Source organism: Trachypithecus francoisi, unplaced genomic scaffold, assembly GCF_009764315.1.
Source record: "Trachypithecus francoisi isolate TF-2019V2 unplaced genomic scaffold, Tfra_2.0 Lachesis_group5, whole genome shotgun sequence".
In the NCBI taxonomy this organism is placed as follows: Eukaryota; Metazoa; Chordata; class Mammalia; order Primates; family Cercopithecidae; genus Trachypithecus; species Trachypithecus francoisi.
This window is the reverse complement of record NW_022681470.1, coordinates 42,837,182-42,849,341: the sequence shown is the minus strand read 5'-3', so window position 1 is coordinate 42,849,341 and position 12,160 is coordinate 42,837,182. Positions and strand designations below refer to the sequence as shown.

At 36.8% G+C, this 12,160-nt stretch overlaps 1 protein-coding gene across 1 annotated transcript in view; it reads right to left on the bottom strand.

Moving 5' to 3' along the window:
• HMCN1 (hemicentin 1) overlaps positions 1–12,160 on the bottom strand; it is a 461,890-nt gene that overhangs the window by 228,169 nt on the left and 221,561 nt on the right. Inside the window, 1 exon segment of the mRNA XM_033196479.1 lies at positions 7,970–8,128. Coding sequence (XP_033052370.1) covers positions 7,970–8,128 — 159 coding nt within the window.

The window sequence follows — 12,160 nt, the reverse complement described above, 5'->3', positions numbered from 1 at the left end:
CCATTATTTATCTCATTTAATCTTCACAATATCTCTATGGGGTAGGTATTGTTATTACTCTGATTTTATAGATGAAGAAACTGAAATACAGCTAATTTGCTAAGTATCACATGGAGTTGAATTATGGACGCAGGATTAAAAGCCAAGTCAATTCAACTTTGGAGTCACCATTCTTTGCTATTATATTAACTTCTCCTTTTCTATGGCTTCTCACAACTACTCATAGTCATACTAGTTAGCAGGCTCATAAATATTCTTACAGAGATCACTTTTCTTCCCATGGGAATTCTGGATTTGATGTACAGTTGTCTCTTCAGCAGCATTAGTGGTTTTTAGCATAGGTTAAAGAACCTCCTCCCATCTCAAGGCTACAGTAACCAAAACAGCATGGTACTGGTACCACAACAGAGATATAGACCAATGGAACAGAACAGAGTCCTCAGAAATAATACCACACATCTACAGCCATCTGATCTTTGACAAACCTGAGACAAACAAAATGGGAAAGGATTCCCTATTTAATAAATGGTGCTGGGAAAATTGGCTAGCCATAAGTAGAAAGCTGAAACTGGATCCTTTCCTTACCCCTTATACGAAAATTAATTCAAGATGGATTAGAGACTTAAATGTTAGACCTAATACCATAAAAACCCTAGAAGAAAATCTAGGTAGTACCATTCAGGACATAGGCATGGGCAAGGACTTCATGTCTAAAACACCAAAAGCAACGGCAGCAAAAGCAAAATTGACACATGGGATCTAATTAAACTAAAGAGCTTTTGCACAGCCAAAGAAACTACCATCAGAGTGAACAGGCAACCTACAGAATGGGAAAAAATTTTTGCAACCTACTCATCTGACAAAGGGCTAATATCCAGAATCTACCAAGAACTCAAACAAATATACAAGAAAAAAGCAACAACCCCATCAAAAAGTGGGGAAGGATATGAACAGACATTTCTCAAAAGAAGACATCCATACAGCCAACAGACACATGAAAAAATGCTCATCATCACTGGCCATCAGAGAAATGCAAATCAAAACCACAATGAGATACCATCTCACACCAGTTAGAATGGCAATCATTAAGAAGTCAGGAACAACAGGTGTTGGAGAGGATGTGGAGAAATAGGAACACTTTTACACTGTTGGTGGATTGTAAACTAGTTCAACCATTATGGAAAACAGTATGGCGATTCCTCAAGGATCTAGAACTAGATGTACCATATGACCCAGCCATCCCACTACTGGGTATGTACCCAAAGGATTATAAATTACTCTACTACAAAGACACATGCACACGTTTGTTTATTGCGGCACTATTCACAATAGCAAAGACTTGGAATCAACCCAAATGTCCGTCTGTGACAGACTGGATTAAAAAATGTGGCACATATACACCATGGAATACTATGCAGCCATCAAAAAGGATGAGTTTGCGTCCTTTGTAGGGACATGGATGCAGCTGGAAACCATCATTCTTAGCAAACTATCACAAGAAGAGAAAACCAACACCGCATGTTCTCACTCATAGGTGGGAACTGAACAATGAGATCACTTGGACTCGGGAAGGGGAACATCACACACTGGGGCCTATCATGGGGAGGGGGAGGAGGGAGGGATTGCATTGGGGAGTTATACATGATATAAACGTCATGCACATGTACCCTAGAACTTAAAGTATAATAAAAAAATAAAAAATAAAAAAAAAAAAAAAAAAAAAAAAAAAAAAAAAAAAAAAAAAAAAAACCTCCTCCAACTCTGCAGCCTCATCTCCTATTATTTCCCTTTATAATGTTACTACCTGGGCAATCAGCATCCCTTGTTCTTCTCCAAACAAGGACTGACCTTTCTCTTATAGTACCTTGTTATTACCACCTCCCACAAGTGTAATGTCTGCTATTGATCTCTAGCTGTTCAAATATTGGCAATCTTTTAATCTGGTTTAAAAGGCCCCTCCTCTATGATGCCATCTCTTACCAGTTGAGATGAGCATGATTTCTTCCCTCTCTAAAGTTTCAGAGAACTCACTCTCTACCACTCTCATAGCAATCACCACATTCAACCTGTTGTTATACTATGTTTGTTTTTTATTTCCTAGAGAGTTTATATTTGTAACCGTATTTTTATCTTTTACAGCAGCTTACATAGTACTTTGTGCGTTATTCATGGCCACTGGATATGTGTGAATGAATTTTTGAATCAGTATGACAACACTTCAGTAATAACCCAGTGTGTGTTTGTGTGTGTGTGTGTGTGTTTGTGTGTGTGTCTGGTGCATAAGTGTATATAACAACCTTGACCCAGAACATTGAACTTTCACATGGCAATTTCAGAAGCCCTCTTATTTATTTATTGAACCCAAACAAATTAAATTAGGTTAAATACCACAATTGAACAATATGATTTTATAAATAAGTGGTGTATCAGTGTTTACAGTTTTCTTAATCCATCTATATGGGAATTTGACATAAAAATAATAGGCAAAATAAACATATTTTAAACATAGTTAATAGAATAGCTCATAGCTTGCTTATTCTAAGTGATATGGTTTGGATCTGCGTCCTTGCCCAAATCTCATGTCGAATTGTAATCCCCAGTTTTGGAGGAGGGGCCTGGTGGGAGGTGATTGGATCATGGGGGCAGATTGCCCCCTTGCTGTTCTCGGGATACTGAGTGAATTCTCATGAGATCTGGCGATTCAAAAGTGTGTAGCACCTCCGCCTTTGCTCTCTTCCTTCTACTCTGGCCATGTAAGATGTACCCGCTTCCCTTTTGCCTTCTGCCATGATTTTAAGTTTCGAGTCCTCCCTAGCCATGCCTTCTGTGGAGCCTGCACAACGGTGAACCAATTAAACCTCTTTTCTTTATAAATTACCCAGTCTTTGGGATTTCTTTATAGCAGTGTGAGAACAGACTAATACACAAAGTCTCTAAGACCTAGTTACTTTTCTCTGGATAAATGGAAGTCATTTATTCTAAAGCAGGTGGCTGTTCTGAAAAATGGAAGTTAAGTTTAAAAGTTTCCGGATATGTTAGGCTCAGAGTATGGGCAGGTAAATGCGGTGATGGACAGAAAATAAATTCCAGAACAGCACAAAGATATGCAGAAGCCTGGAATCAACCAAGTACTTGGAAGAAAACCCAGTTTACTGACACATTACAACACAGGCATCAGTGAAAATGAAGGCAGATTTCAATTTTCAGAACTAAGAAAGCCAAGAACAAACTGGAATAAAAAAGGGTAAGCAAACCTCAACCTGTACCAACAAAACTCAATTAAGACTGGAGAAGTCATCCGTCGTAAAGCAGCTTTGAGAACAGCATCATGCACAAAACAAGCACAAGGTCAAAGAATATATGTACTGGTATCACAAAACAAGGCAAATGAGAATACCAGGCACTAGGTAAGCAGCCAAGGCAGCATCAACGACAAGCAAACCTCAAAAATGAAGCAACTCCTAACACAGCCAAGAAGCTTTTTAAATACTTCCTACTCCTGAATGTAGCCAACATGACCTCCAAGTGAATTACAGTGGGTAGATGGTAAATACATTAATGAAACTAAGGGAAAGAAGAACAGCAGTGAGTGTACTACCATGCATGGTGCTTCTACAGAGGTGGCTGTTTGCTTAGAGAGGTGAAGAGCACACTAAGTGGCTTCAAATAGCAAGTCTAAGCTTGAGAAAATGATTTTACCTCCTCCAGTTAAAATATCCCCATCAACAAGAAAGGCATAACATTTCCTATCTTATGTTGTTAAAAGAGATGATCTTTATTAATCATTTAGTATATAATAATCACTCAGATATAAACTCTCATTAAAATATTGTAGAGTTAACTTATTCTCAACTGGAGTTTAATACATCTAGGTTAGTTAATTTCTGTGGTTAGTTTAATGTATCTATGGTTAATTTCAATTTTGGCTTCTTCTTCATAGAGTCTGTTAGGATGATGTTTGATCCTCTGAGATCCTAAGTATTTGTTTGCAAGCATCTTGAGATCTGCACAGGGTTAATGCCACAGTATAACTTTGCTGTAACTTACATATAGATATGGTTGTGTACACACATTATTCTGCAAATATAAAAATCACAAACAGATTGACCATCTTGCTCCAAAAATTATTCCATAAAATTATTCTAGTTCCCTTAGGGACAATTAAATATATGTACTCCATATGGTAACTCTTGCATTATTTTAGTCAGAGATTTTGTTTCCTAAAATGACTGGACACATTGTTTTGGTTCCACCAAACCACAAAGCATGAAACCACAGTCTAAGACTCAAACCCTGTGTGGTATGGAATGCTACAAATAAAACCACTGCCAAGCCAACTTTTTGTTTGATGTAGCCAGTCCTCTTTCCTTCCAAATGACTTCACAATTCACTATCCCTTTTTACAAAGGATAAAAATCATTGGTAACTTTCCCTGTTGACCTGAAATGTCCATAATTTAAAACCATGATAATAAGTAATAGGAAAAAGGGCATTCACTACAAGAAGCTAGAACTCAAAAATCATATTAAATAGCCTTTTCATTATTTTTGATCTAGTATTGTTGATATGAAGTAATATGCCCACAAAAACAACCTGAAAGTTCAAATGATATGGATAAAAGCATGTTTTTCTTCCTAAGTCATAAGCTACTTAAATTTATGCCCAATAGTTTTGGAACTCAAATGAACAATTTTATGCACTACTAAGCTTAATACTTAACTTGTCTCAAGCCCTTTCTTTAAAAAGTTAAGCTGAAACAGTGACTTTCACATTAAAATCGCAATGCTTAATCTTAAATACTAAGCTGCTATTATATAGGCATTTCCATATGATTTTTCAAGGTTCAAAGAATCATAACGACCACTTAATGTGTGAAGTTAATATTCATTTACATGATACATGTTTCATTAAACAGCTTTAGGGGAACAGCAATAACAGCTGATATGCTAGGTGTATGTTATGATGATATCTCGTTTTATCTTTACAACCAACCAGTGAGGTAGGTACCACTTAGATCATTATTTTATAGATGAGGAAAGTTAGGCAGAAAACCCGTTCTCTGTCAGAGTCCACCATTTACTTAACCACTATATAAGTTCTGGGGAAAGTTTTGATTTCATGTGTGTTTACCTTTAAACCTAATAGTGATAACTATAATTATCACTACAACAGTGATTTGCATGGTTCTTGGCATTTACATATTACATCTGCTAGAATATGTAACCACAGTATGATGTGAACAGACAAGGTCTATTCAACCTTTGTTATTCCAGAAAACAAGCTGAAGGTCAAAGAATATATGTACTGGTATCACAAAACAAGGCAAATGAGAAGACCAGGCACTAGGTAAGCAGCCAAGGTAGGATCAATGACAAGGAAACCTCAAAAATGAAGCAACTCCTAACATTATGAGCTACAATGAGAAAGATCTAACAGCGAATATGGTAATAGTTAATGCAAAACAGAAACATGAATGGTACTGACTTTAATACTAAGTTATTTGGCAATTGTGAACAATGGTCAAGGTTACAATAAACAAATAATTTGGCTTATGTTGATGGTTCTGTCAGGACAATTACTGGAATAAAAGTTGAAAAAGCCATTGTTTTAGAAAGGGTCACGGAGAATGAAGATCTCGAGTATAAGTAAAGATAAAACAAAATTCACTTCTGTTCAAGAACTAAAGTATAAATATGAAACATTTGTTAGGATGTTTCCTAATCCAATGCAAGTCCCCCCAGCACAGATAGCGTGAACCCTTATATGGTGTATCACTGGACAGAAGAAGGAATCTGGAAATTCCAGAAGCTAAAAGGGATTATCAATAAGGCAGCAAGTAAGCAAATAAGCCTGTGCAAAAGATTCTTAGGATTTCTACAAACTTTCGGGGGACTGAGGGTGCAATTACCTTTTTGCTGGGAAAAATTACTGAGACTGTTTCTTCTTCTAGAGCTAGACAAGTCTAACAGAATCTTGAATAAACATAAAATATCTGTGCAGGAAGGAGGTAGAAGGAGAACTAGAAAATGTTGAGAATTAAAATGTTGTACTCAGTGTATTTCTTGTAAACAAGAATTCTCTATGTAGTGACCCTCTTTATTTGGGCCTTATATTTCTAAAAGCTTTACTGTGTTTTACATCCTGCTTGCTAGTAGATTCAGAGCTACCCTCCACCCAAAGATTCCAATCTTATTTTCAAGGCATTTCTCTTAATAACCACAGAGTTTAGTCACGGTTCAAACACGTCTTACAGTGTCCTAGACAGATTCTATAGTGGTCTTTGTGGTCATTTCCAGCTTTGTTGATTCTACCCCAGGGCATAATCACCAAGAATGCAGTGTTCACCAGACAGCTCAGGGGCAAGGGGATCCTAAAAGATCCCAGAAAGCAAAAATTTAGCTTACATGAAACAAATATCAAGTTTAGCAGGACATAATTTTCATTGAAAGACTTAAAACAGTAGAACTAAAATGTTTTGTGTCACTATATTCTAAGAAAAACAAAAAGCATTTTCTTTACAGTTCTAACTTTGGCTTTACAAAAACAGTCTGGCATGAATATCATCATATACAAGTGAAAATATAGGCAAATTGAATGCAATGTCGTATTTTATAAGTTCTAAGGGCCACAAATGTTAACTTATCTTAAAAATTAAATGCCAGAGGCCGGGTGCGGTGGCTCAAGCCTGTAATCCCAGCACTTTGGGAGGCCGAGACGGGCGGTTCACAAGGTCAGGAGATCGAGACCATCCTGGCTAATACGGTGAAACCCCGTCTCTACTAAAGAATACAAAAAACTAGCCGGGCGACGAGGCGGGCGCCTGTAGTCCCAGCTACTTGGGAGGCGGAGGCAGGAGAATGGCGTGAACCTGGAAGGCGGAGCTTGCAGTGAGCTGAGATCAGGACACCGCACTCCAGCCTGGGCGACAGAGCCAGACTCCGTCTCAAAAAAAAAAAAAAAATTAAATGCCAGATTCCATTTCATACAAAGTGAACCCTGTTATATCTGACCACAATGTGAAGATATTTATTTTTTAAGAGACATTAGGTAGACAAAAAAGAAGAGAGGACCAAACTTCTTGAGTAACCCATATACAGTTGTCTTGCATGCACTATATCTTCATTTTGTGATTGACATGTTTTTGTAGTACTTTATTTTATACACTGAAGAGTAATTACTATTGGATTTTTTTTAAGTAAAAGCACAATCTGATACCTTTGCTGTCACCAACATCTTCAAACTGTGGTCTAGGGCCAAAGTAGAATTGCTGGCCTCCAAATGTTGATACTTAGAAATTTGGTGGCAGAATGGGTGACTCTTGGTAGGGAAATGGCAACTTGAGTTCAAATATCCAGGTTCTGCCCCTCCCTAACTCTGTAACCCTGATCAAGTTGCTTAGCCTTTATAAGCCTCAGTTTCCTTATCTATAAAAAGGAGATAATTTTAGGATCTCTCCATATAAAAGTTTTTGACACAGCAAATGGTACATAGAAAGTGGCCCAGTGCGGTGGCTCATGCCTGTAATCTCAGCACTTTGGGAGGCTGAGGCGGGTGGATCACGAGGTCAGGAGTTCAAGACTAGCCTGGCCAACATGGTGAAACCCTGCCTCTACTAAAAATACAAAAAAAAAAGCTGGGCATGGTGGCAGGCACCTGCGATATCAACTACTCAGGAGGCCGAGGCAGGAGAATTGCTTGAACATGGGGTGCAGAGGTTACAGTGAGCCGAGATAGCACCACTGCACTCCAGCCTGGGTGACAGAGTAAGACTCCGTATCAAAAAAAAAAAGAAAGAAAGAAAGAAAGCACCTCGTAAATGCCAACTACTGTTATGATATTAATCTGAAATGCATCCTCAAATTTTCCCATTCTGATGAATAATTCTACCAAATCATTTCAAGGTTATTAAACATGAAAAATAAACAGATCAATTTCAAAACAAATTGGCCTATAAGATCTGGAGGCTTACAGCCAACATCCAGAGTTATCTTGCCAGTTGCTCTTCCAGCCTCATTGATGGCTACACAGGTAAAATCACCAGCATCCAGATCTTGTGTTTCTTGAATCTTCAAAAGTCCCAAGAGAGGGTCAATAATGAGGAATGTTGAGGGCCTCAACTCAAGATCTCCTAAGTCAAAACAAAGGGGAGAATATTAAGTACTAAAGTATTAAAATTGTTTATGCAGTTATTGGTTTAATTTCAAAACTTCTGAATAAAGTAGATTGCAAAGTTTTTAAACACAAGTGTTTGGCACAACAAAGACATTTTCTACAGTCTAAAATCCAGACCCGTAATAAACTGTGTATGAATATTTTCTATTTATGTCTGTATGTGCAACTAAATAAAAAACAAGCAGCTCTTTGAAGCTAGAACTGGGAAAGCCTGGGAGTCACAACCAAGGCTTAGGTAAGAAGGGAGTGCAGAAATGAAGGTTGAAAGGAGGTTTCTACCATCTTTGTGGCAGGATGCATTTGGTTACTCAGTAGATGTTTGAGAGACCAGAGGAATTTTATTTCAGCTAATGACCAGTGCCTTGAATTTCCTGAGAATGATTTTTATTTGAAGGCAGAGATGCCTCAACAAAGCTATGATTTAGGTTAGGCTTTTCCTTATGCTTCCCCTCCTCCTCCAGGGCATCTCCTTTCCAAAGAATGGAATTAATCAGGATGACCACTATCATAAAAAAGTACATAGTACTGTACATAATACTGGATGTTTAGTGCCAGCTCAGTGTCCACATCTTTTTTGTTTGTTTTTGTAAAGGGTGACATCAAACATGTCAGGATCTTAAAAACTTCCAGGAGCTTTGAGAGCCATTGTTCTTAGAGTTTCACAGTATTCCCAGATGTCAAACTTGAAAAGGTATTCTCCAAAATGTCATACACCAGCCATCTGACCTTGGCGAGAGGACCATGGAAGTAACTGTCTTAGCTTCTAAGAAGCAACACAACTCAGGAGCTAGTACTAAAATTCTCTAGGACACTGCAGACAGCAATAGTCAACAGACTCGGGGCAACAAATGGACAATTCCCTTTCTGTTTATATAATTTTCAAAGGCAAGGAGGTCATGAGAGGTCTAAATTTGAAAAAAAATTACATCAGCAACCAACTGTCAGTGCCTAAAACAAAGTATTTTTCAGCATTCCAATATTTAAAACCTCAATCATCCTTTTAAGCTGCTACTACATACCACGTGAAAATGAGAGCAGTAACTAAAGCTGTGTCGATGTGCCTCTGAGAAATTTTTATAAATAAAAGCAGATGATGTTGACATAAACTTTCCTCACACCACGGGAGGATGCAATGTGACCCCACTGTTCATCAAGTATTAAAATGTTTGGACTAAAATGCATTCAGATTTTTGAAATTTACTTTCCCCTTATATTTCTTCTGTAAACGTCAGAGGACATTAACAGGATAAAGACCTTTTTTGCTAGTAGCTTTCTATCAGAATAAAAATGTTTAAAGAACAGCAGTCATGAAACAAAATATAAATTGGAAAACATTAGTTCAATTAAGTCTCTATTTTAATCACATTTTGATAGATTCTCCTTTCCTGATTTCTACTGAAAAGTTACTCATCAAATTATTGAGGAGCTATAAATACAGAACCTTTCAGATGGAAGTAAAATGGTGATTTTTTTTCTTTTCTTTTTTATTTTTTATTTTTTTTTGAGATGGAGTCTTGCTCTGTCCACAAGGTTGGAGTCCAGTGGCATGATCTCAGCTCACTGCAAGCTCCGCCTCCTGGGTTCACACCATTCTCCTGTCCCAGCCTCCTGAGTAGCTGGGACTACAGGCGCCCGCCACCACGCCCAGCTAATTTTTTTGCATTTTTTTAGTAGAGATGGAGTTTCACTGTGCTAGCCAGGATGGTCTCGATCTCCTGACCTCATGATCTGCCCACGTCAGCCTCCCAAAATGCTGGGATTACAGGTGTGAGCCACCACACCCGGCCTATTTACTTTTAATATTAGGTAAGACTAGAAGAATGTTATACATAGTAAAATATATCAACTTTACTGACAATATATTCTAGGGTTTACAGTCATTACCATTGAGGAGAGTTCTCTTTTTGCTGTAGTTTAAATTCAATCCTGGCTTCTGTGGATATAAAGACTAAAGGAGAGATCATTATCTCTGGTATAAGATCCTTTCAAATAATTGATAAGTAAGTAGTTATCAAAAACATTTGTTTAAAAACTTCTTAAGTGTACTCTTAAAAAATAATGGGTACCCTGGTGAATTTTTATGTAGATTATATTTACCTATACTCTATATATACACATACACATATATATATCATTTTACAAATAAAACTGAGATATTTAAAAATATGCATTCACTCATTTTTAATAAATGACTGACATTTTAGTATAATGAACATATTATATTTTTAAAATTGTATTTTCAAAACATGAGAAATTTAGTGAGAAGAGTGGCAGTGTTTCACATTTTTGCAAATCTCTATAATCTCTCATGTAGCATAATACAAGACAGCTGAAGCTCACATTTGCTTCTCCACTGATTCTATTGGACATCACATAGCCTCCAGAAACTCCATTATTCACTTTTGAGACAATAAGAATGAAAAAGGCAACATCTTAGTATTATTATGAAAATAGTTTTGATCTCATGAATCCCCTAAAACAATTGTGAGAACCGCTGGAGTCTCCAAACCACATTTTAAGAACAACAGATCTAAATGAATAAATCTAATTTCTTTAATATTTTACCATACATGTTTTTTTTATAAGATTTCAATAGTGTTTTGATTTTCCTTTGAATCCACTTTATGTTGCTCATTTCTAAAAATAAAAGACCTAAAATTTCAGAGAGCATTTGTGCTTATGGAATTCCTTTTCTGTGATGGTCTGACTGGAATACAGTTTGTTCATTTTTTTCTTTCAAACACCTACTTTATTCAATCAGAATCACCTCAAGGAAGGTATGAGGAAAAACATATTCTTATGTTGAAGGCAGGAACTCTTTCTCCTCACCCCTATGGTTTCCATAAGGTAGCATTTTTCCAACCTTCCTGGTGTCTTGTTCTCAGCAGAGATGGGACTGGAAAGCCCACCTGCTCCTAACCCCCTCCATTTTGAGGCCAGTTTGCATTCACAGGAGTTTGTCCCCTAGATTTGCTCTTGATCTTTCTAACTCTACTCTGTTTATGCATAAATTGTCTGCCTGTGACTTGGGAGGGTATGTTAGTTGACCTGATCCTGGAGGTCAGGGCAGCTCTGCCTATTATTGATGAACCCAGGAAACACATCTTACAATGTATCAAATGCCCATATTCTATCTCTGTTGGTTCATAACTTGGACAGCAAAATGATATATTATTGAACTCACTGAGTGGTAATATCTATAGTTGACAGAAGGAACAGAGAGTAAATTCTAGAATCTCTCATGTGGTGGGTACATAGTTCCCTATCTCCTCTTTAGTTTCCAAGTTATTTGTGGGTTTAAGACAGACATGAAGACTAATTGATTCAGGAGCACAGTCCCAGTTTGGGAGAATAAAAGACTTTTTGTGAGATTCTGCTATATACACGTATATAGAAGTTGGCATTTCCATTACTTTTTTGAATTTTTATTTTCATGATAAACTATCAAATGACATTTAAAATAAAGAAATACTATCTCTATATTTTCTTGATATATTTAATTATAATATAAATTTGAAATCAGGACTTATTTCTTTGGCAATTCAAAAATTTAAGTATTTTAAGAAAGTAAAATTAGTTTATGTTAACCAACATAAACCTGACTAAGGAACAAATTCAGAAATGCCTTCTTATCAGAGAAAACATGAAAACTACAAATCCTTTCAGTATAGACAACCAGGAAAATGGCATTACTTCCTAGTTTCCACCTTGCTTTTGATTTATATTATTTAAAACTATTTATTTTCTACATAAAGTCTTTCTTTTTCACCTCATGTTCCCTAAGAGTTTGAACTTGAGGTGAATTCCTAATTTTGTGATTATGACATCAACCTGTTGCTATGGAAATGTTTGTGATTTAACAAACAGAATCATAACAATAGTGCTTTGTACTATTTAACACTTTTCATCTGAAGATTAAAAAGTATTTTGCAAACAGCATCTCAATAATCCTAGCAACCTCCCTGTTAGGGTGTTTGCAGGATTTTTT